Genomic DNA, 24397 nt, shown 5'->3' on the forward strand with positions numbered 1-24397 from the left:
ACCAACCTCAAATACCTCCTCAGGCTAAGACTAGCTTTGTTCTGACTGTCTTTCTGTCTATGCTATGGATGCCTTTCCGAGTACCTTCTTTCTACCTCCATGCCCACTGGGAAGGGGTTAAGACAAGGTGTGTGCCTGTACCTTCCCAGCCTATCTCCAAAAATTACTCTACAAATCCTATTCCCCATGTGGTGGAGTTGAGAATCTTACTATGGTTGGGCAAACTCAAAACCACACAGATTCCCAAGGTGGTACACTTCAGTTTCCAGTGGCCAGCCAGCCTGTTCCTTCCTTCCCTGTTACCTAGGCAGGTAGGCACAATGGGCATACCCAGAAACTGCTGGGAAAATACTCAAATGCCTTATTTCCTGCCCTTGAGGAACCTCCTTGTGAGGAACAGTCTTAGAATATCTCCTTTTTCTTGAACAGGGACATTCTTACACTTTCTGGAAGGTCATTATCAGTGACCTTCCCATTCCCCAATATACTACATGTAAAATCAAGCACCAAAAAGCTTAGAGGAGCCTAAAATTGGCCAGGTTCATGGTCCATGCAACCGAAACCAGGCATATACAGCCAGACTCAAGGTTATAATCACAGGGCAGAGATATGTCCAGTGGGGGGGGGGGGCGGTGGGGGGGGCATCCTAAACTAAGTCAAAAAAAGTTGGACTGTTTCCTTATTTTTCAGGCACCAGAGGGTTCATATGGTCCATAGCAACACTTCTTCAAATCCCCTTTTTTTTTCTCCCATTGATTGCTCTTACACAAAAAAGCTCACACATTTTCTGCATAAAATTTCTTTTTAAAAAGAGTTTCTGGGGGCTGACCCGGTGGCTCAGGTGGTTAGAGCTCTGTGCTCCTAACTCCGAAGGCTGCCGGTTCGATTCCCACATGGGCCAGTGGGCTCTCAACCACAAGGTTGCCAGTTCAATTCCTCGAGTCCCGCAAGGGATGGTGGGCTCCGCACCCTGCATCTGAAATTGAATATGGCACCTTAAGCTAAGCCGCCTCCCGGATGGCTCAGTTGGTTGGAGCATGTCCTCTCAACCATAAGGTTGCCGGTTCGACTCCCACAAGCGACGGTGGGCTGTGCCCCCTGCAGCTGGAGACGGCAACTGGACCTGGAGCTGAGCTGCGCCCTCCACAACTAAGACTGAAAGGACAACAACTTGAAGCTGAACGGCACCCTCCACAACTAAGACTGAAAGGACAACAACTTGACTTGGAAAAAAAAGTCCTGGAAATACACACTGCTCCCCAATAAAACCTTAAAAAAAAAGAAAAAGAGTTTCTGTTAGGCTGAATTTGCAGAGTTCTAGTACGTGTCCCCTCCCTTTCCTTCCCACCACAAAAGCTCAAAAGTACTAGTAGCAACAAAGTCAAAATTCTCCTCATGCGAAACAAAAACTCATAGACACAGACAATAATTTAGTGGTTACCAGAGGGTAAGGGGGTGGGGGGTGGGTGATGAGGGTAAAGGGGATCAAATATATGGTGATGAAAGGAGAACTGACTCTGGGTGGTGAACACGCAATGGGATTTATAGACGATGTAATACAGAATTGTACACCTGAAATCTATGTAAATTTACTAACAATTGTCACCCCAATAAAATTAATTAAAAAAAAAAAATTCTCCTCATGAGACGGAAGAAGGGAGCCTCAGAGAAGTTTCATTCATAATAGTCTGGGGGCCTGTTCCACCAGCAATCATTGCAAATTGAAACATTAAAGAACAAATGGTAAAAACTCAACTTTCTCTTTCACGATATTAATCAAAAACTGTAAGCGGGCACCGCAAAGCAGGCCTAGCTAGCTCTCCTCCATGGGGAACAGAATCGCCGTGCGGATGTGGTCCATCTGGCTACCAACTGAGCTGCAAAGGCAACACCGAGGAAGGCCTGCTCACCTCCAAGATGACAAGGCGGTAAAAGCCATGTCATCTGAATAAACCACACAGGGCTCTGCCATTAACAAACACTTTTGAATGTTTACATTACTTTTCTGGTTAAAAAAATTTTAAGTGAAGTGGCATCTGTGAATTTATCTGAAATCTATATATCCTTCCTTTGTTTCAACAAAAAGAAAACCATAACACGAACAGAAACAAGAGTTGAATAACGTGGAAATTTCTGTTACGGCCCAGCTTTTGGACAGCTGTATGTAAGCCTAACATTGGTTCAGCATCAACACTAACAAGAAGCAAAGCTGAGGCTACAGAATGAAGGCCGAGGTTCATATTGTGCTTTGGGAGGGCACCTAGGAAAAGGGGAAATGAGAAACTAGCTCACAGTTCTTGTGCATTTTAGGACCGTTAGGTCCAGACATGTAAGAGGCCCCTGGGTTGGAGCAGTGAAGGATCCCCTCCCTGGAAGGATCCCCTTCCAGATGTGTGGATGATCTGCCCCACAAAGGCCCTAGGACTAGCCCCAGCACACCCAGACTCTGGGGAGTAACAGTCCACCCTGCAGAACAAGCTGCCAGAAGAGAGGTTTTTTTTACTGCAATCTGTTCCCAAAGAACAGAGCAGAAAGAATAGCACACAAGTGCTGAAGAGCCTGGGATTCGAGTTCAGGCTCCACCACTCTCCAGCTGTGTGTCCTTGGGCAAGACATTAAACCTCACTGAGCCTCGCTTTCCCCCACTGTAAAATGGGGTCTAACACCAAATCCAACGGGATTACCTAAGATAGACACCGTGTTTCCCCAGAAATAAGACCTTTTGGAGCAAAAATTAATATAAGACCTGGTCTTACTATGAAGACGCATTTGAGCTGATGGTTCGGCTCAGTTTTATTTTGGGGGAAACACAGTACAGTTCCAAATAAAATTCTATAGCACCAAATACAAAATGTGATTATTCTCCCATTTCTAGGAATACTAGGGGGAATGAAGTTTCATTTACTGTTGTCGCCATGAATAACAGTCTAAGGAAAAAAACCAGATAATGACACATTACACTAGTAATCTTAAATCAAATGAAAGAAGCTTATGTGGGAAAAACGTTTAATGGTTTTCTATTGCCACCTACGGAACTCAATGGTGCCTCTTTCCTTGTCACCAGCTGCCGTGCACTTGGGATAGACAAGCTAATTTTAGTAATTGAATCAAATTAATTAGAATGGAAGTCCCCTACAGGAGTAGAAGGGAGAACCACCAATGACGGAGAGATTGTTGTTACTGACCCCCCCCCCCCAGGATTCCTATCCCTAAGAACAGGTACCAGAACTTAACTGCTTAAGAAATAAAAATGTTTTTCAATCTGATTGAAAAATGAGCAGAGGACAAGACATTTTTTCTTTTCAGGAGGGCGCAGTTCACAGTGACCCATGCGGGGATTAAACCGACAACCTTGGTGTGATTAGCACCGCGCTCTAACCAACTGAGCTAAGCAGCCACCCCCAGAAAAGACACTTTTTTAACAAAGACAACCAAATGGCTAACAAGTGCATGAAAAGACGCTCAATATCAGTAATCATGAGGGAAATGCAAATCAATACCACACCTGTTAGAACGGCTATTGTTAACAAGACGAGTGTTGGCAAGGACGTGGAGAAAAAGGAAACTCTTGTACACTGTTGGTGGGAACGTGAATTGGTGCAGTCACTATGGAAAACAGTATGAAGTTTCCTCAAAAAATTAAAAATAGAACTACCATACGACCCAGCAATTCCACTTCTGGGTATTTATCCAAAGGAAACAAAATCACTATCTAAAAGTGATATCTGCACTCCCATGTTCATTGCAGCATTAGTCACATAGTTAAGATAAAGAAGCAATCTAATGTGAGGGGTATAAATGTCTAACTATTATGTAACTTTGCATACCTGAAACTAAGAAAAAGAAAAAGAAAAAAGAAACAATCTAAGTGTCCTACGGATGAATGGATAAAGAAGATGTGGTATATGTACAATGGAATATTAGTCAGCCCTGAGAAGGGAGGGAATCCTGCCATTTGTGATGACATGAACGAACCTTGAAGGCATTATGTTACGAGGTAAGTCAGACAAAGACAAATACTATATGATATCACTCATATGTGGGACCTAGAAAAGCTGAACTCATAGAAATAAAGAGCAGAATGGTTGCTGTCGGGCTGGGAGGTGGGGGAAATGGGGAAATGTTGGTCAAAGGGTACAAACTTCTAGTTACAAGGTGAATAAGCACTGGGGCTATAATGTACCGCATGGTGACTATACGTAATAATACTGTATTGTATACTTGCCAGTTGCTAAGAGAGTAGACCTTAAATGTTATCACCACACACACACACAGAGGTAATTATATGAGTTGACAGGGGTGTTAAGCCTATTGTGGTGATCAGTTTGTAATATGTATGTGTATCAAATCATCTCTTTGTTTACACAGTGTTATGTGCCAATTATATCTCAATAAAGCTGGAAAAAAGAAATTAAAATATTTTTACTGTGTTTTCTTCCTGAAAATTGAACCACCTAGAAGAGGAGTGAACATTCTTACCCTTCCACCTACCACAGTGAAGAGAACCATGGAGCTCCTGTCAGTGAGCAGGAAAGAGGCAGACTTCACTCCCCAGCTTCGGCCTCAGGGCCTTATAGGGAAGTCATCCCAGTGCCTCAGATGGTGTATAGACCTTAATCCCACCATTGTCCACAATACTTTGGACCTGACTGGAAAGCCTGACAAAGTAGCAGGCCCCACTGTCAGGGGCGGGGGCTGGAAGAAAGAATCCTGTCCTGAGGCTCAGGAATGCACGGCAAATCAACCACCTTCTCAGGGTCACAACGCTAAGGTTCCTTTAAGCGCTGCCCTTATCAGTAAACACCAAAGAAAGTTAAGAATGACTGGAAACTGAAGATTATTACTATTTTCCCCAACATCTTCTCCTTCCTTCTGGATTCTGGAGGTTAACAGAATACAGAAAAAAAATATCGTAAGAATCCAGACAGCATGTACACTACGACTAAAATGGCAGGAGAAGCTAAGGTATATAGATAAGAATAGGCAAATCATATATGAAATAAAAACAGTCACATTTGCACAGTGAAATCTGGGATAACTTTTTTTTTTTTCAGTGATATTTTTTCCTGTTACATTGCCTTATCGGGCACATCAGGTTACAGACAGTGACAAGAATTTGTTACGAGCTCAGTTACTGCCAGGGCCCTGCAGCCCCACTGGTTTTGGTGACAGGTTGGGCAGACAGAACTTTTGCAGGTGGGCAATTCCGGAGGCAAACATTTGGATCCTAACTCTCTGAGAAACTCTAAGGCACACCTTCCTGTAGGGTCCTAAGCTCCTGAAAAGTTTATAAAATAGATACATAAAAAGCAAGGGCCTGACAGAAGCAAATATAGCTCACTCAGTTAAGGAGTCTGAAATCATCCAGAAGAGAACTAGTGACAGAAAAGTCAACATTTCATAGCAAAATTGAAACTGCTGCTGAACATGTGGACTGCTGTATGCAAACGCTATTATACATATTGGAGGGAGACAGGGGGTAGGGAGCAGGGGAAGATGGAAGAAGGAAACAAAACATCTCTGCTATCAAGATCCTATTTGGATTTCTACGTTTCCATAAGAAAAGAATTATCAAAGGACACCCCAAAAAATCTTAATTTCATTTGCTTTTAACAAGTAAACTTAGGGTTTAAGGTAGGAAGGAGACTGACTTTTCTTTGTATTTCAGTTTTGCACTATTTTGACCATGTGTAAGTATTATATTACATTTTTAATTTTAAAAATCCATAGTGCATTTGGATAGGATATGACTACAACACCAAAAATTCAGGTACAAAGCAAATTATACTCAAAAGTACAAGATCACACATTGTGGATCTAAACGCTGAAGGAATAAATGCAGCCGCTGGAATTACAATAATGGTCAATATATGAAGCTCTTACTACGTGCAGAGCTTCACCTAGATTATTTATGTAATCCTCACTTATACTCTGTAAAATGAAAAGGTGGGATTATAATTATTCCCCTTTCACATGTACAGAAACTAAGGCACCAAGAGTTTATCATTTGTTTAAGGTCCCAGCTAGCAGAGTTCAAACTCAGTCTCACCCAGAGCTCACATGGGGTCATCTCCAAGGAAAGGGGGTTTACATCCTAAATGTGGGCTCTAAAGGAGAAGAGTTCTGGCATTGTTTGGAGAATGTCCTGGGGGAGGGGGTAATGAATGGGGAAGGGTTCAGCACTGGAATCTGTAATAATCAAAACCACAAACCAATCTTGAGGACATACTAAGTGCTGGGCACAACCAGATTTGGAATAGCTGTAGGAAGTGAAGAAGCTAAACAGAGATGGAAAAGGGGAAATCAGGTTCCATTCTCCCTCCAAAAGAAGACCACAATACTCAAAATAAAATCATTCAGCCCTTCCTGAATATTCCAGTCTTGAAAGAGACTGGATCCTAAATTGATTTGGGAGGCTAGGGGAATGGGGGTGGGGGTGGGGTGAAGGATTGAAAAAAGGAATTCCTTTTGACCTTGGCAGCAGAGAAGGGAGAGAGAGAAACATGTGGCCTTCCTCCTGGGGCAAAAGCATTTTAATTATCAGCTGAGAGGCCAGCAGAGCCATAAAACTGGCCAGCTGTCCCATTCAATCAGGCCAAAGGCCATAAGGAGAAGAGACAGCATTTCTCAGGGGCCCAAGCACTGAGAGTTAAGCTGGGTCCAGAGGGAGCAAAGGGCACAGGCCTTTTCCACAAGACGCCCAGGTACAGTTGGAAGGGGCTGTTGGGGATCAATCCCCTTTTTGCAGCTTCAGCTGAAATAAATCTGCCCATTTCAGTGAAAAAAGGGGAAACTACACTGGCTGACTTGGAGAGGGAAGCTCAGGGCTGCCTGAAATCCTCATACCACTTCAAACCTAACTGTGTCCTGTGTATACCTAAAACAAGAGGAATAGAAAGAAGTTTCCGCTACACCCTGGAAAGAGGGGGAAAAAGGGCAGCCCCCTTAGTGACGGCGGTTCCTGTGTGACACTGGCACATATCATTTCACATCACCTAAAACAACACTGCTCTTTTCTGTATCGTCCACATTTTACAGATGAGAATCCTGGAACTCCAAGAAGCTTACCACATGCCCAATGTCGGGTGCTCAAGAAGTAGCTGAAATCCCAGCCTCTCTGACTCCCAAGCTAGTGTTCCTTCCATTAGACGCAGTAGTTCCCAAAACCAAGCTTAAGGGGGGAATGCTTTCTTCTCAAATGAAAACCTCCAGGTTTCCTACAGAGAGCAAAAATCCCAGGGAAATTAGGAAGAAAAGGGACACGCAATCCATGGCTTTAATAGGTCTCATTTCGATATCTCACTGTCACTGTCAATGGACTGCAGAACCCAGTCTTCCTACAATTCTGTTGTAGAAATGGGGACAGAGGCACACAACTCAAACCACCTAAGTGGTCTTGAGGCCCCTGTGAAAAAGCCTTATGTCGCTTCGGAGAAGTGGGTGGGAAGCCAGTAGCAATGCCCTGAGACACCAGGATACCTGTCGCTTAGCTTCAAGGACAGAAGCACATTTGACTAACTGAGTCCTGCTTGCAGATGCAGGCTGCCCCTGGTTTACTGTGAATCCCCGTCATGATTCATATGACCAGAGCATCTTCTCTCAACAAGGCCATCTGTCATGCCATGGGCAGGGAAGGGAGCACTTGTGCGCTCCTGTCAGCTGTTTCCTCGCTAAACCGCTTGGCAAAGATCCCCCATCAGGAGCTTTGGCCCAACAACAAGAAGCCAGAAAGGGGGGAACCTGGGCACACTATAGCCTGACACACAGATTCAGACACACCACGTAGTTATCACCTGCTCCCCACACCCACACACACTTAAGTTACATAATGTCAGTCCTGCAAGGAACCCCAGAGACCATCCATCCAAATCTCTCATTTCACAGATGAGGAATCAGCCAGTCAGTGCCAAGGGCAGCACCTGGGCCGGTGTTCCTCTCACTGCACCAGCCCTCCTCTTACCTGGATGCCCAATTTAAGAAGTTCTCTATAACATTGTTGATTCATAACCTTATCTGAGCCTTGGATTGGTAAAAGCTATAACCCTTTCCCCCAAAATGAACCTACACACATTTTGTATAGAGTCCATGGGGTTCAAGGTTAACAACCCCTCCTTAATAAGGGAACAAGTGTGGTTCTACAAGAAGCTGATGGGCGTATTGAAGGGGACTCCAAGGTAAAGGGATGGGCGACCTGGGGAAAAAGTTACATTTTTCTCTGGACTCAACCAGACCACTGATGTCACCACTTTATGTCTCAGTTTTCCGATCCATAAGTGACCCTGAGCTACCTCACAGAAATGAGGTAACAGCACCAACTCAGAAATGGAAAATTTTCTAAGAGACACGGAGGAAAGGAGAGACAGACAGGCTTTTGTCTTATCTCCTTAGAGATCTGGAAGCACAAACCTTGACCCTGAGTGATGACAGTGCCATAGGCCACCTGTGGAAGGTAGAAGTCATTATTTAAATGTTACTAGGTTTGCTTGAGGAGGGCTGCAGGGAAGAGAAGCCATAATAATCATTTATTGGAGGATGGCCAGATGGCTCAGTTGGTTAGAGCGCGAGCTCTTAACAACAGAGTTGCCAGTTTGATTCCCGCATGTGCCAGTGAGCTGCGTCCTCCACAACTAGACAGAAGACAACGAGCTTCCGCCGAGCTTCTGGAGGGGCAGCCAGATGGCTCAGTTGGTTAGAGTACGTGTTCTTAACAATAAGGTTGCCGGTTCAATTCCTACATGGGATGGTGGGCTGTGCCCCCTGCAACTAAAGGCTGAAAATGACAACTGGACTTGGAGCTGCGCTGCGCCCTCCACAACTAGATTGAAGGACAACGACTTGGAGCTGAAGGGCCCTGGAGAAACACACGGTTCCCCAATATTCCCCAATAAAAAGTAATTAGGTACCTCATGTTTGTTTTAAAAAAAAAAGTTATCTAGAAATGACAGCCCACATACCTTTCGAAGCCCTTCTTGCCCTAAACCGGACCCAACCCAAGCCCTCATGGAGGCTGATTACCCCAAGCTAACAGCTCAATCGTAGTCCAGAAATATGTACCAAGATCCTTCACACAACACAACCTTCTTCTCCAACTCCAACACAGGCATTATAGGTGCCTAAATGTTGCCCAGGGCCCCAAGCTACTCCAGCCCCATTGAGTAGGCTACAGAGAAGCTCCCAGAGTCAGCAAAGAGGTAGGGAAGGTGCGCAGTGCTCCAGAGCAAGCTTGGGGGAAACGAAGGCAAATGTTCCATAAAGAGATCAATGAAGCCCCTCCAACCACAGGAAAGGAGTGAGGCAAGACAATCCACAGGGAATGTGAAGGGCACTATTTGCCTCCTGGGGGTGGGCGGGGACATTTGTGTCTGCTAGGCTCTCTGCCTGGAACGTCCTTGCCTCATCAACCCTCATCACTTTGTCTCCTTTACTCCTCGTCACTCCTTCAGATCACATCCTCAGGAAATCCTCAGGCATGTCCCTTTATTAGTCATTCTCCTGGCACCCACATCTTCCCTGCACAGCACTCCCCATAGTCATGACTTTACATTCTAGGTCATTCTCCCTGACCCCACAGGGAGCTCTGTGAAGGCGGGGCTTATGTCTGTTTTTGCTTACCGTTATATTCCCAACACCTAGCACTCAAAACTGACACACAGATGAGAACCACCTTTGTGCAGGAGATGGCCATGCCCAAGGGAAAAGCAAGGCTCCCAGACACAGTTACACAACTAGGACAAAATGCGATCTGCAGGTTAGGCTCCTGGCCTCACCGGGTTCTTCTGTTCAGTCACATTACCTGGCTGGTTACTTGCCTCATTTCAGCTTTATTCACTTATGTATTTATTTTTACTTGCAGAACATGTCTCTGTATTGAAAGAAAATACTACCCATCAACTGAACACAATCTTCCGGGCTGTGCCTGGTGGCCACTAGCTGACAACAGGCACAGCTTCCTGCAACCAAAGGACACATTCAATTCACTAGGCACTTGTATGCTTCTGCCAGGAAAAATCCTCAAAACATACATGTCATCTTCCAGCTCTCTGTGAGGGGACACTTGTAGCATAAAACCCCAAAGACCAGAAATGGGGAGAATAACAGGGAGAGATTCAGAAGTGCATGAGCCAGGTACTGATGGAAGTGTCTCATTTGGGGATACGTTCATGAGACAGAAAAAGTCATTTATGCACCCCTCAAAAAGAATGGGAAATGGGTTCTCTATCCAATACTTCATAGCCTCCCAGATCCACCCTAGGAATGTTCTATAGTTTACTTTATTCTCTTATAGGAAAAGCTACTTATATGGCTACTCCTCACCCTTTTCTAGCTTTAAGTCCTTTCTGTGGACACAGGACGCCGGTGCCGTAGTGGCTTCGTCCCTAAGGCGGGAATGTGCTCCACCTCAGGAGGAATGTGTGCGGGAACAAGGACACTAGAGCGTGAAATCCAGTGGGTTGCTGGGCTCCACAAGCCTGCAAACAGCCAAGTCTCAGCCTGGAGAAGTGCTCCAGGGAACACAGTCAGGGCTGTGGCCAGTATCTGCTCCAGGTGCACACCAGGCTTAGAATGTTACAACCTGCCCGAGGCCAAGGGCAAGATGGAAGCTCTGTCCTCCTCACACTTCAAGAAAGCAGGTCTTCTGCTTCCTTAGCTTGTGAACTCTGAGTCAAAAAAGAATTGGGGTGCTACTTAGGCCTCCAGCTGCAAGAAGAGCAGCCAATCAAACAACTCAACTACATTGGCCCAGGCACAGTGAGGAGCATGACAGGAACTCACAGGTTGGGAACAAAGGAAAGCTGAGGTTGGATGAAATAAGTTGGCAGTGGATCCAGACAGCACAGCATAGTGGCCTCTTCCAGCAGCACCTGGCAGCCTGCAACTGGCAGCAGTGGAGGCATCAGCCGGTGAGAGCTACTCTGGGCTAGCATCGGGGAAGGGTGCAGGGAGCGAACAGTGCAGAGACACTGGAGGGTAGCCATACATGTGCTAAAAAACGCCACGCTCTGCACCCAGAACAGGCTGATGAATGCAGACGTTAGCAAGGATCGAGGGCCTGGAGACGATGAGGATGAAAAGCAACTAACATGCAAGTGAGGCATGAGGGACCGCCTACAACAAGAGAAAGGGGAATTTTTACATTTTGAGATCCTGCAAGTAGACCAGTTCAAGTGATCCTTCCCTCCTTCCTTCCTTCCTTCCTTCCTTCCTTCCTTCCTTCCTTCCTTCCTTCCTTCCTTCTTTCCTTCTTTCCTTCCAGTGCCAGGAAGCTAAAGACAAAATCTATTTGAAGAGTAGGGGAAATCATAGGCAATAAACACAGGAGGCCAGGGATGCAATTTGGCAACCGGCTGCAGGCTAGCAGTGTTTTGCTTTGTTTTTCAATAGCCTGTGTCGGGTGGAGGAGAAACTTACTTCACCATCATTCTCAACAAGCCCTCCAGCTTCACACCAGCTGCGTCACAAACTTACCGACCCTGACTGGAAGGCATCTGAGCTTGCAACCACTGGACTGGCAGCTCTAGTCCTTGTCACCTCGTATTCTTCTACATAGTATCAGGTAATATGTGCTTAGCACTAAGCGACTATGTAGCACTGACCACAGTAACGAGCTATCAGGAAGGAGAAGCACCCAGTTTTGAGCTGAGCACTGAAAAATGGGTAGGGTTGGGTCTGGAGAGGCAGAAAGATGAGGCACAGGCACCCTTGAAAGCAAGTTTATTCCCACAGCAAGGGTGAGTGTCATGAGAGCCTAGTGGCTGGGAAGTACGGGATGTGTCCCAAGGGAAAGAGAAAACCAGCTTGGCTTTAAGGGGAAATTACCTTTAGAGGAAGAAAAGGGAAATAAGGCAGCAAAGACCTCATGAGAAGTTTGACATCTTAAAAGAGGAAGGCGGGTGTGGCTAGTCCCAGACCAAATACAGTTCACCACGAATCTCTGTTCTTTGAACTATGAGATTAAGAGGAAGTTGATCATACATTAATGAAATGTGGATGCTATGACTCTGTGAGCAGAATAATATTACTCCTAATTAAAAAAACTAAAGTACTACAGGGCGACGAGAAATAATGCAGTGAAATCTTAGCACTGGCAGTGAGATCCTAGAGAAATGGCTGACCCCTTCTGAGCCTCAGTTTCCTCATTTGTAAAATAAAGACATTCATAGTCTTTACTCTGTAGGGTTGCTGTGAGAATTAAATGAGAATCCTCATAAAGTGCTTAGACAGTGCTTCACCTAAAGAGAGTCCTCAGTAAGTATTAGTTGTTGTTACTGTCCTATAGGGGTTTCACTTTGTTACTACAGTATTGTATATTTAATAGTGGAATACTGTATAACCTTTAAATATTGTATTTTGTGGTAGAATATTTACTTACATGAAAGTGGCCACAATACACTGATGAGTGAGAGAGGGGAAAGCATGCTCCAAGGAATATGTTTGTTGGGATTTCCTGCACATGATTTAGGAGTGAAAACAAATATGCTTAAAGGCAAAAATTGGAAAAACACACACTGCTTTCACCTCTGTTTTTATCTACGTTTCCCAAGAGGAGGAAATAAATTATTTCATAATAAAAGTAATAACCTTCACTTTGGGCAAGGCTTTCCATTTTCCAAAGCTTTTTATATGATCTCATTTTTACACTAATTTAACTTTTAATGGCCACTATTAAACTGCTATTCTGCCAAATGCCTTTAAGTCAAAATCCTGAAATTCATCGACCAACCCCCAAAAGGAAAATCTTTTCACTAAAAGACATTTTCACAAACATCACTGCTAGCAATCAAGCAGCTGGTTTTCCCCAATCCGAGAGGGCAGAGACATATAAATCCATTTTTATAGCCAGGGCTTTTACAAGTAGTTTCAAGAAGTGATATTTAAGTTAATGATGCAATGTGGTAAAGCAGCATAAACCATTAGTTAAATCAGGGGTCTGAGCCACACGTCCCAGGGCCTGGCTAACCTTGTTTGGCTGTATGACGCCAATTATCTGAGATAACAGTTCTTCCAAATGCATGTCCCGCAGATGATTCCATGGTAAGACTGCCACCAGCCATGCTCTCCCTCTTCCTTGGTAATAAACCTGATTATTAGCTGGGCTCACTGCTACCCAGAACAAAATCCCCCATTTCCCAGCTTCCTCTGAGCTAGCCATGGCTATGTGATTACATTCCCATCAGTTAATGTATTGTGCTGGAGCTGTGGGCGGTTAATGGGCAACAACTCAGCAACAAGAACACAGTCTATGCTTCGGCTTTTCCTCCTCCTTCAGGCCTGTGACTTAGACCAAATAACTGGCATTTCAGCATGCATCCTGGAGCACAACCCTCAGGATACCAGCCATGTACTGGGGTGATGGAGTGAAAAATGGGAGCCTGAGTCCCTGATGATACTAAAATGGGGTTTAAAACGGAGATGCCCTAAAACCCTCCCGACTTCTTTTCAAAGACAAATGAATGTATACCTTCTTTTAGCCACTGTTACTTTGGTTTGTTTTTCAGGTTATGTGCAGTCAAACCTAAACTTATTGCTGGTCATATATCAACATAAAATGTTACATGCTATTACTTAGATTTCACTGCCAACAAACAGCACATGACTTTTTTAAGTAGGTGACCAGGGTGATAAAACATTTTAATAAGTCACTTTTTTACTGAGCCTTTTTAACAGCTAGATGTTTATCATCAACTACTTTCTTTTTTTCCCCACAAAGATAGCCCCATATGTACGTGTGTGTGTGTGTGCATATACACATATACTCTTTTCTCTAGAAGTTCAAAGTCAACCAATACATATAATTCATGGAATTATAATTCACCAGACAATGACCAAAATTCAACTCTCTGGAATCCCTAATAAAAACCAAGGGAGACAGGCCAGTGTCCTCAGGTCTGCAAAACACAAAAAAGTTATGACTCTCCAACCGGAGGCAAAGAAGTGACATAACATTTCTAAAATGATTTTCAAGTTATGCACACACAACAATGTGACAAGCCTGACCGTGTCTTCAAGGCTCACACTGGACATGCTGGATATAATCCCAGGCAAACGGCCGCCCACAGACAAATGCCCAGGAGGTACCCCAACCCACATGTGAGACATACAACCAGCATCAACATTAGCACCAACCATGCAACCCAATGGACCGTGCACACTTCCAGATAGCAATTATCTTGATGAGGTCCTTTCAACTACGGCCCTATGTGTAAGTCCAACTCCTGCCACAATACACTGCACCTGAAGGTTCCCCCTTGACAATCCTAAAACCCACTCAAGGACAAAGAAAAGACCAGGGCTCTGTCTCCTGGATGACAGAATGACATTCAGGTCTCTTGCTATCTCCTGCAAACAACAGAACCTTGGCAAGTTAGCTTTTCCTTCACAGAAACCTAGACTTCCAAACACAGTATCATAAAAAGTAAAAACAAAACAAAACAAAAACCCTCATATTTACAGCTTGAAATTACACTCAAATTTAAAACGTCATAGAGGAAATTAACTTTTGCAATTCCATTATCCTAGCCCAAGTTTTTAATGGGCTCAATTATGTAAGGTTAGAGCAGTTTACCTAGTTCTCCCAGCATGGTAAGGATATTTTTTTTTTTTAAGTACAATAAAGAAAATTCAGCTTCTATATCTCATTTTCTACCAACATATCTTTCTTACTGCATCATCCAAAGCAATCTCTAAGTAGAAATTACTTTAAAAAGGGATCACCAAATGTTTTGATTTATTTAATACACTTAAAGAACAGAATTTTGAAGGAGCGACGAGAATAATCATATGGTAAAGAGATAGAATAACGGCAGAAGGAAAAGAGAAATCCGATTTTATTTTATGGAATTTAAATCCTTCACATGCATTATATCTAAAATACGTATCTAATGTTCTATATGCTCGCAGGGATGAATTTTTCTTTATTAAGTGGGAACAGAGTGCAGGTAGAAGAGGCAACGATAAAACGGCTATTTTAAAGTAAATTGGAAAATATATTTGTAGCTACATAAACCATATATGCTTTAAAAATGTCTGGAAGGATATGCCAAATGCACTAGTTATACTCCCTGAAGGAAAACATTATGCGTTATCTTTCTTTTCTTTTTGTTTATATACACTCTCTAATTTTTGTACAAAAAAACAGTTACTACTTACATAATTTTAAAACGTATTTATTGAAAGTAAACAGATTCACAATAGCATCGACAGAGAAATAAGCCACATCTGGAAGAACTTGGAACAAAACAAAGCCTGAAGGACTTCTGGGCTCAAAGCTGAAGGATGCAGAGAGTGAAGTTCCTGGGGCTCGCGCCACCCCTGCAGTCTTAACGCCCTCCTCTCTGGACAGGATGCTCACGGTGATTTTAAGCATATACCATTTAGCCAATTGTATCCTCTCTACTACGCAGTTTAGGCGAGAGGCACAAATGACCACACAATAGAAGCATATTCCCAGCATCTGCTGATTCAGCCAAGAAAAGAGACTCAAGTGTCGACCAACTCACCATTTAATTGTGTATAACACTTGCTTTACAATCCAGTTTATGGATTCTGGATGTTTAATAAACAGTTATTCCTCAGTTCCCTGCTGTTAAAGACTAGGTAGTCATGACAATTAATTAATACCACCCTAGGCTATCAAGAGGTCTAACACTACCAGCCAGGTTGTGCTCTCCAACTGACACTGCATTGGCCTCCCAGCATAAACACCTGCCTCCTCCTCTTCCTTAGAGCCCCTCCTCTGGTGGGCACCTCAGTTAGGGTATTTACACAGAAATGCAAACAGGTAGTATAGGTTTACTTCTGTTCCACCAGAGAGGAAAATCCCAATCCCTCCTGATTACAGACACACTTACCTCAAGTGTAAAAATAAATACAAATTATATATATATAGTTGCACAGTACATCAGAATTACACATTGTGAAACTTGCCTGCTAATTTGAGCTCAGAATTATCTCCAGACCCCTCGGGTGCCTCATTCTTCTCTTCCTAAACCAGTTTTTCCTGGCACACATTCCACCCCTACAACTCAACTCAAGGATGGAATGTTTTTAAGCAAGGAGTTTCCCTGCCCATTAAGGTTCCATTAGGAATCCACTCCAATTGAAGCCATGGACTAGTATGAAACTGCTCTTAAGCCCTCCAACCCCACCCCTTCATACTCACTGTTGCTGGACTTAAGGTCGCGGTGGATGATGGGGACAATTGCCTCATCGTGTAAGTAGTTCATCCCTCTGGCAATCTGCACGGCCCAGTTCACCAAGATGTCTGGGGGAATCCTTTTCCCAGATAACACTCTATTCAAAGGCCCTCCACGAGCAAACTCCATGACCAAGCAGAGGTTGGGTTCCTTCAGACACACCCCTCTAAGGGCAATGATGTTGGGGTGCTTCAGCATGGCGAAGAGCTTAGCCTCCTGGCGAACATTCTCTATGGTCTGGCTGATGTCCTCATCGGGATCGTGGCGAGCTGCTTTGACAGCAACCTCATCCCCTATCCAGAAAGCTCGATAGACCTTCCCAAAGCCCCCGATGCCGATAATCTCTTCCAGGGTTAGCTCCGCAAAATCAATCTCTAACACTGAGAAATAGAAGAAAAACAGAAGCAAGTCAAAAACATTCTGAAAACACCATTTAATCACCCATTTCCTGGATGGGTAAAGACAAGTTGTCTGTTTATTTGGCTTTTCTGTCTCCCCACTCACTCTAAGGGCAGGAAATGTGATTAATTTACTTTCTGTTGCATTATCCTTAGTGACTAGCACATAGTAGGGATTCAATAAATAGTCGTGCAATCTTGTACCGAGATGAACCTTTTTTTTAAAAAAAAAAGATTTTATTGGGGAAGGGGAACAGGACTTTATTGGTGAACAGTGTGTACTTCCAGGACTTTTTTCCAAGTCAAGTTGTTGTCCTTTCAGTCTTGGTTGTGGAGGGCGCAGCTCAGCTCCAGGTCCAGTTGCCATTTTCTAGTTGCAGGGGGCACAGCCCACCATCCCTTGAGGGAGTCGAGGAATTGAACTGGCAACCAACTGAGCCATCCGGGAGCTCAGTGGCAGCTCAGCTCAAGGTGCCATGTTCAATTTTAGTTGCAGGGGGCAGAGCCCACCATCCCTTGTGGGACTCAAGGAATTGAACTGGCAACCTTGTGGTTGAGAGCCCACTGGCCCATGTGGGAATCGAACCGGCAGCCTTTGGAGTTAGGAGCATGGAGCTCTAACTGCCTGAGCAACCGGGCCGGCCTGCGAGACCAACCATTTTAACTAAAGGGAAGATCATTTTGATGAGACTTATTCAGATTTTATTCTGTACTAGGTGGTGAGAAGTATACAATCCAGTACCAAGGCAGACATGCAACAACCAAACCATAGAGTGAAAAGTTTTTGTAGCAGCATGATCAGAAGATTAGGAAGATCACTAACTCTCATCAGGGGACAGTGCTTAAGAGCGTAAATGGGGAAAGGATTCTCAAGAAAGGCAACACTTGAAATGGGCCCTAAAGAGTGAGTGGGAGAGATATCATCAGGCAATGAAGATCAGGGTGGAGAAGGACAATCCAGGCAGAGGGACGGTCGTGAGGAAGCACATGGGGCATGAGAGCATAGGACATATTAGGGATTTCAGGGCATCCAGTGCAGCTGAATTATACGCATTAGGGGATGAGGTTCAAAACCCAAAGCCTTGTTGGGGGCAGCCAGATCATAAAATGCTTTTAAAGCCATTCTGAGGAGCTTGAACTTCACACTGTAAATGATAGGAGTCATGTATCTTTAAGAAGGAGAGCGTTATTAAACCAGTGCTTTAGAAAGGAAACCAACTCTGGCATTATGGGGAATACAACCAACCTAAAGGACAGAGCCTACAGCAAAGGGAACCACTAAGGAGACCACTGCAGTAACCCAGGCACAGCAGCACAAGAGTCTGAACCTCGGCAGCAGTGAGGACCGGGAGGGCGGAGTACATTGGGAGACCTTTAAAACTTGGTGCTCCCAGGACCTGGCGACTAAGACGTGCGGGAAAGGAGCCTCACAGCAGACATCTTATTCCAGTGGTCACCTGGGCTGCAGCTCCATTCCTGATGTTCCCACTGCCACACCTCAGCACTCATTCTCCTTTCCAAAACCCAGAGTTCGAATCTAAGGTACTAGCTTATATCTTTAGCTATGTTTGGAAAGGCTTCTATGGACAGATAATAACAGCTACCATGATTATAAATCTTGGGCTAGATATGGTGTTCCTAGATGAGCAAAGTGCTAATTTACGTTTCTCTCAAGAAAAAACTTGTTCTCTGTCTTCTCAGCCTCGTGGTCTTTACCTGGCTTGCTCATACTCATTTCTCAGGTCTCAGGTTAAACATCAATTTTCTAGAGAAACTTTTCCCAAGCCCTGACTAACTGAGGTAGGCCCCCATCAAACACTTCCAAAGCCATCTCTATTTGTCAAGACTAAACATGGTTACAATTACTTGTTCAATGCCTGTCATCCTGCGAGATCCACAAGGGCGGATTCCGTCTGCCTTGTTCACCACCATACTCATCATACTGAATATTCAGTAGGTAAAGAAAAATGAGGAAAAAAATCTACCTCAGTAGAAAATAGAACTAAAGTTAGATCTGGGGAAAAAAAATTGAATTGTACCTCCTAAAACAAACAAATACAGAGACTCGCCTATACTTTTGCTGGGGGGGAAATAAAAAGCAACTTTGCTAAAAAAAAAAAAAAAAAAAAAAAAACTAAGAAAACAAAAATATATTTCTAAACTTTTGAAAAGACCAAAAGAGGAACTGCCCACTGCTGACTGTTCCCTTCCTTACACGGCTGGTCCCACAATGCCTCCATTCTCTACTCAGATGCTGGTGGTGTTCCAAACTGTTCTTGCATAATTATAGTGCTTCTATCCTACCTCGGGCTAATATTCATTTGTATTTTGTAATGCAACTGGCAGTCTGCACAAAGGAAACTCTTAGGAAAAGTGAGTTGGACTGTCTTTAGGTATACAAAGAGTCTAGCCCTCTTGATCCCAGAAGTTCCAATTGTTCAAGCTTATCACCTTATCTAGCACTCTTCCTGAAGAACAAATGGTGTGGCAGGTCCTGCAGACTAGCCATCAGCATCCATTCTAAAATCCTTCTAGCATGCCTTTCAGTACTACAGATGCCAGAAAGCTAAAAACTACATTTCCCAGAATCCCTGACAGCTGGAGATCTGGATGCAGATTAGCTTCTGCCAATTAGATGCACGAGATTTGGAAGGCAGAAGTGAGATGGAGACCATCTTCTTGCTGTTTCTCCTGGCAAGCATGGCTGTGGAGAAGTAGGGTTTTCCTGCAACAACACATCAGTGTCCAATCATTAGCTCTGTGGATGTGGAGAAGAATGCTTAAGGCCAAAGAACTGCCTAATTTCTGGACTTCAACTACAACCAGATGTTCTTGAAGTCAACAGCTTCAATGACAACTCCTGATTCGGCACCTTCCCAGTTAGAGAAGTTGTATCTTGCCCGGTAGGCCAGGTCTGCAATGTTCTGAAAATTTTTCCCATAGGTCTGGCTGACAGTACCTTCTCCCTGCCCTTCCAATAATTCTGTATGCATCTAATTACCCGTACTAGAGCATTCTCTGCTTAAAATAGCTTGAGTGTTTCTAAGTCCTAAAATAAAACCTGACTGATTACTAATTATTGCCTTATCTCAACTATATGAATGAGAAAAATATGACTATGTTAAAGAGAGATTAGAAACCCTCTTGGAGAAATACGTAAGTTATGTTAGGAGTCTCCTTGATCATGGAGGGAAGGCACATTCGTTTTTTTCTACCAGCTTTTACACTGATGAAAAGACATGTGCCTATTTAACAAATTTGTATTTACACATCTTATTTCCTTAACTGAATATCTGAATTCTCCCTAAAGGGGATTAACTGCTGTATTTTCTCTTGCACCCTACCTTCTTTCCTCTGGTCTAAAACATAGTTGTGAACACACTGGAGGTGTTAAATATTTATTTAAATGTATGAGAATCTAAAGGATGTGTTTCAACTAGGGTGCTGAAAGGACAGCTCCTCTGATGGCATTTTGCAGAAGACAGAAAACCTCTGTGGGGAAGGCAAAGCAATAACCTCTTTCAGGTTCTTGCTATTTAGTTAAGAAAACATTATCACCAGCCTTCAAGAAACGTATAGAACACGGCTTACAAGCACATAGAAGACAGAACAGTGGGGGATGGGGGCAAGGGAGGAGGTTCCTTTAGCTTCCCTCCCAAGAAGTCCCTTGGGGTAGGAACTAGACCTTCAGTTGCAGCTGAAAGAACGTGTGGCTCTCCTTCCCTTCCCTACTCCGGTCAAGACCTGGTTTTAAGTAAAAATCAGGTCAAGTTGCATTCATCATATTTTTCAGTTTCTGTGGAAGGCCATTTTCAGGAATATCAGGAATAAAACCTACTTCTTTCCTTTTCAGAATGAAGATGTTATTCCCTCTCAATTGTATCCTTGGAAACTAAGTGTATAGGCACATTCTGGTGGGTGTTGGGCAAGTAAATGGTACGTATCTCATTCATTTAAAAATCTAAAGTATATCTGAAAATACATCCTTATATTTCTAGTGGGTGCAAGAAAAACATACATTAGAAATAATTTTAATTTGTGCCCTGCTTGAAAATAGACACAACTCTTCTGTAGGAGAAACTTTTTTTAAATACCTAGAATTATGTATCTCCCAAGATAAATTTGGAACTGTATGTTTTCCATCTTTCACTAAAATAAGGAAGATGAGAGAGCTTCTGGGCTATTTATATTTGTCAGCCATCTGGAGAGCTATATTCGAATATCTACACCGGAGGGTATAAAAGCACTATATGAATGTTAGGTGATTTATAATATCACTATATTTTTTATTTGTCACAGATTTTGTAATTGCCCCCTCTTCTGTTTTGAATAAAGTTTGAAACAAAATTTTCACTTTGAAAAGTCATAGTTAAAACTAAAATGGAACACTATTACTTGACTTCCTGTCTTCTATTCACAATCTAATGTCACAATTCATGCCCCAGAGAAGAAGTTCAAAAGGATAACTAGAGAAAAGTTGTCAGTGGCTCAACTTTACTGCAAACCTTTGGAGACAAGATTGCCAATCACCTTTATTTTCTGACACTAGCTGGTGGACATTAGCATACAGGTCAGAAGCACACCTCTCAGTGACTTCCTGTGTTCATCTTTATCAAAGCACTGCACTGAAATTATATATTTATATCCCCAATCTCCCTCAAGTGTGACTTATTCATATAATCACCTCCTTATCTTCTTTGTCTATCCCTAGATATTTAACATAGTATCCATTTTTGACTAGGCCCTCTAACTGGTTTTTGACTGGAATTAAATTTTCTGAATTATCAAGAATTAACTCCAGTCAAGATCAGAACCCCTGGGAACACTAAATAAAGTACCTTTAACAAAAGGACCTTCAAATGCCATGTTCTTTAAGTCAATTCAAAACGCACAAGGTACTTCCTACTTTTTCATCCTCTGAGTTCTAGCTATAGGAATCTACTCTATGTGAGGTAACTTTTGTTACAATAAAGTTGCAGTCCTGGACACCTAATGAAGAGTTTCTAATGTTGCACACTGTGGACCTGTCTGGCTTTCTGTGGGTGGGGTCTTCCTGCCTAATTGCTCCTGATTGCTTGGACAGCTGGGACCACAAGCTAGGAAAGAAACAGTTCCTGCTCCTGAACCTCACACAGCTTTTCTGCTCTGACATTACCTGTCCTTGAAAGAAAAAGAAAAATCAAAACTTCACCCACAAAGAGCTCCAAATCTGACACATTTAAAACTACAGTTTTCTAACATGGTTTTCTAACATGCCAGAGCCATTCTTCCAACGTGTGACCAAGTTCTTCAACACTTTCAGACACTGTGCTGGGAACTTTATCCTTCATCTTCCCAGTACAAGTGCCAAAAAGACAGAACACTTAGAAACGATTTAAAGTAATTTGTTGCCTCCAGGTACTATCAAATGTAGAAACAGGAGTTTTAAATTGAATGAGAGAGAAACAAAGGGAACTAAAAGATTTGAAGACCAATTAGACAGTCAAAATGCCAATAAAAGTGAGTAGAAAAACAGGGAAAGAGATTATGGTTTTGTTAGTAGGTGATAGTATTTAATAAATATCTTGGGATAATAACACAACTGTTCAGGTGAAAATAAGTCACAGGGCCAAAAGATAACTGTTACAAATGAAATTTAAAAAATAAATGTTTAAAGTTGGCCCTTTCTAATGATTTTTTAAAAATCAACTAAGATGCAAAGTATACAAAATGTGGAATAAACTGATAAATGTGTATTAAGGATACTTTTTAAACAGGGTAGAAATTATGGAAGCTCTCAAACACAAAACAGTGCAAACTGTACCAGAAGTTATCACCAACTAGCATCATTGATTAAGGGATTTTAATGGCGATTTAACTCCTTTGAAAAAAACACAAGAAATTTCATAATGGGGTGTGGAACAGGGGGCTCCCGGGAAATTGGTGAAAACCAGGACACTGGAAGAAAGATCCTAGGAGGGACTCCTGGGCATGGTCCCTTGAGATTTAGCAAATACCAAATATAGGCAAGGATCTAGGGTGAGAAAAAAAGATAAAATGTATTGTCTGAACATCCTGGGTGCCAAGGGACTAGGATTCAGCCACTGTACCTTGTACTCCTGACCTCTCCTGGGGGAATGACATACTTTTCCCTCTCTAAGCATTTCTCCACCCCATCACCTGCCCCTCTGCACAACACACACCCTTCTTAGCACATTATACACTGAGACTCCTGAAGGTGCCACTTCTGAGGTACGAGATCAGGATCCAAAAAATCAACACGACATTTCAGAGACACTTCAGCCCTGTGCTCACACGGGCATCCGGGACTTGTGAGGCAGCCAGCTCAACCCTGCGGGAGACACCCCCATCTTCTTCAAGGCAAATAACTTTAATGGGCGGGGACAGGCGATAGAAGTGGCCGGCAAGGTCCCTGGTTTGGGGACTAAGGTTATGACAGAAACCACCAGCTGGCCTGAAATCTATCCATGTTAGGGGAGTTGTGGGGGGGGGGGCAAGTCGGGAGATTCTCATGCTGGGGCTTCATAATGTGGCATCAGGATGCTGCTGAGATGGTCAGATGAAGGTTAAGAAGCCCCAGCGCCTGAGGTTCCAGGCAAGGCCTGCGGCGTCTCTAATTTTAGCCACCCCCCCACCGAAGCCCCTGCGGTCCGAGCTCGCGCGCACTCAGCCAACCCTCAACCTAACCCTCCAAGAAGGCTGCCGTCTCTCTGCGACCACCCCCAGGCTTCCATCATCTCCCCCCTCCCCACCAGGCTCCCGGCCCCGCCCTCGCCTTACACTGAATGGGCGGGTAACAACTGGGGTCCTCGCCGCCGGGCTGGCAGCGGCTGGAGAAGGCGCTGCGCGGGGTCACGTAGTTGCTGGGGAAGATGCCCACACGCTGGTTCAGCTGCCCAGTCCACCAGCCCTCGTCGCCAGACACCTGCGAGTCCTTGGACAGCACCTCCACCACATCGCCCAGCCGCAGGGTCAGCTCGTCCTCGCCCGCCGCCTCGTACTCGAACACGGCGGTCCAGTAGGGCAGCGCCGAGTCGGAGCCCAGCTCCCCGGGGGCCGCCGCCGCCTCCTCCTCCTCTTCCTCCTCCTCCTCGGCCCCGGCCCCCGCTCCATCCTCCCCCGGCGGGGCGGCAGCGGCGGCGCTCGCCAGGCAGCCGAGAAGCGCTCTGGGGGGCTCCATGGAGCGGCCGATCCATAGGGTGCGGGGCTGCCGCCGCCCGCAGGAGCCGCCGCCGCCTATTGTTCATGCGGCTCCGCAGAGCTGGGGGGACCCCCTCCCCCGACGGCGGCCGCAGGTAGGGCCCGGGTTGGCGGGGCGGAGAGAGCCGGCTGCGGCTGCCTGGGGCTGGCGCGGCGACAAGTGCAGCGATCGCGAGTGCTCACCGCAGCACGGGGCGCGGCGGGCCAGAGCCCCCGCCTGCGAGCTCGCCCCCTGGGGGCGACCCGGCTACCTCCGTGGCGGCCACCTGCTCGCGCCGCCGGTGCCCGCTGCCGCTCGCCAACAGCCGCTCCCTCTCCGCGCCGCGCCCCGCCCCCCTCTCCGCGCCCCGCCCCGCCCCGCCCCCCGCGCCGCCAGCCCGCGCGACCGCCCGGGACCACCTGACGTGGGCCTGGCTCCGCCCCAACCCTGCGGCCCCGAAGGGGCGGAGCTCCGGCGCCCGGGTGCGCCCCTGCGCCAGTCTGCCTGCCCATTGGCCGCCGCAGCCCCGTCCGCAGGTTCCCCCCGCTGTGGTTGGGGCAGCCCCGCCAGCCATTCGGCCCACCCCTCTTCACCCACGGCGCCTACGTCGCCAGTCGCGCCCCCCA

General features: G+C 44.9%; 1 protein-coding gene across 2 annotated transcripts in view; it reads right to left on the reverse strand.

Annotated features, from left to right (window-relative positions):
* MAP3K9 (mitogen-activated protein kinase kinase kinase 9) overlaps positions 1-24077 on the reverse strand; it is a 74056-nt gene extending 49979 nt beyond the window's left edge. For both annotated transcript variants that reach the window (XM_081048446.1, XM_081048445.1), the window contains exons 1-2: positions 23372-24077; positions 16160-16573 (exon numbers count right to left, since the gene is read on the reverse strand). In XM_081048446.1, coding sequence (XP_080904572.1) covers positions 16160-16573; positions 23372-23771 — 814 coding nt within the window. In that variant the 5' untranslated portion in view covers positions 23772-24077. The remainder of the gene's footprint in view (positions 1-16159; positions 16574-23371) is intronic.
* Positions 24078-24397: the final 320 nt, after the last annotated feature.

This window comes from Rhinolophus hipposideros (assembly GCF_964194185.1).
Source record: "Rhinolophus hipposideros genome assembly, chromosome: 5".
In the NCBI taxonomy this organism is placed as follows: Eukaryota; Metazoa; Chordata; class Mammalia; order Chiroptera; family Rhinolophidae; genus Rhinolophus; species Rhinolophus hipposideros.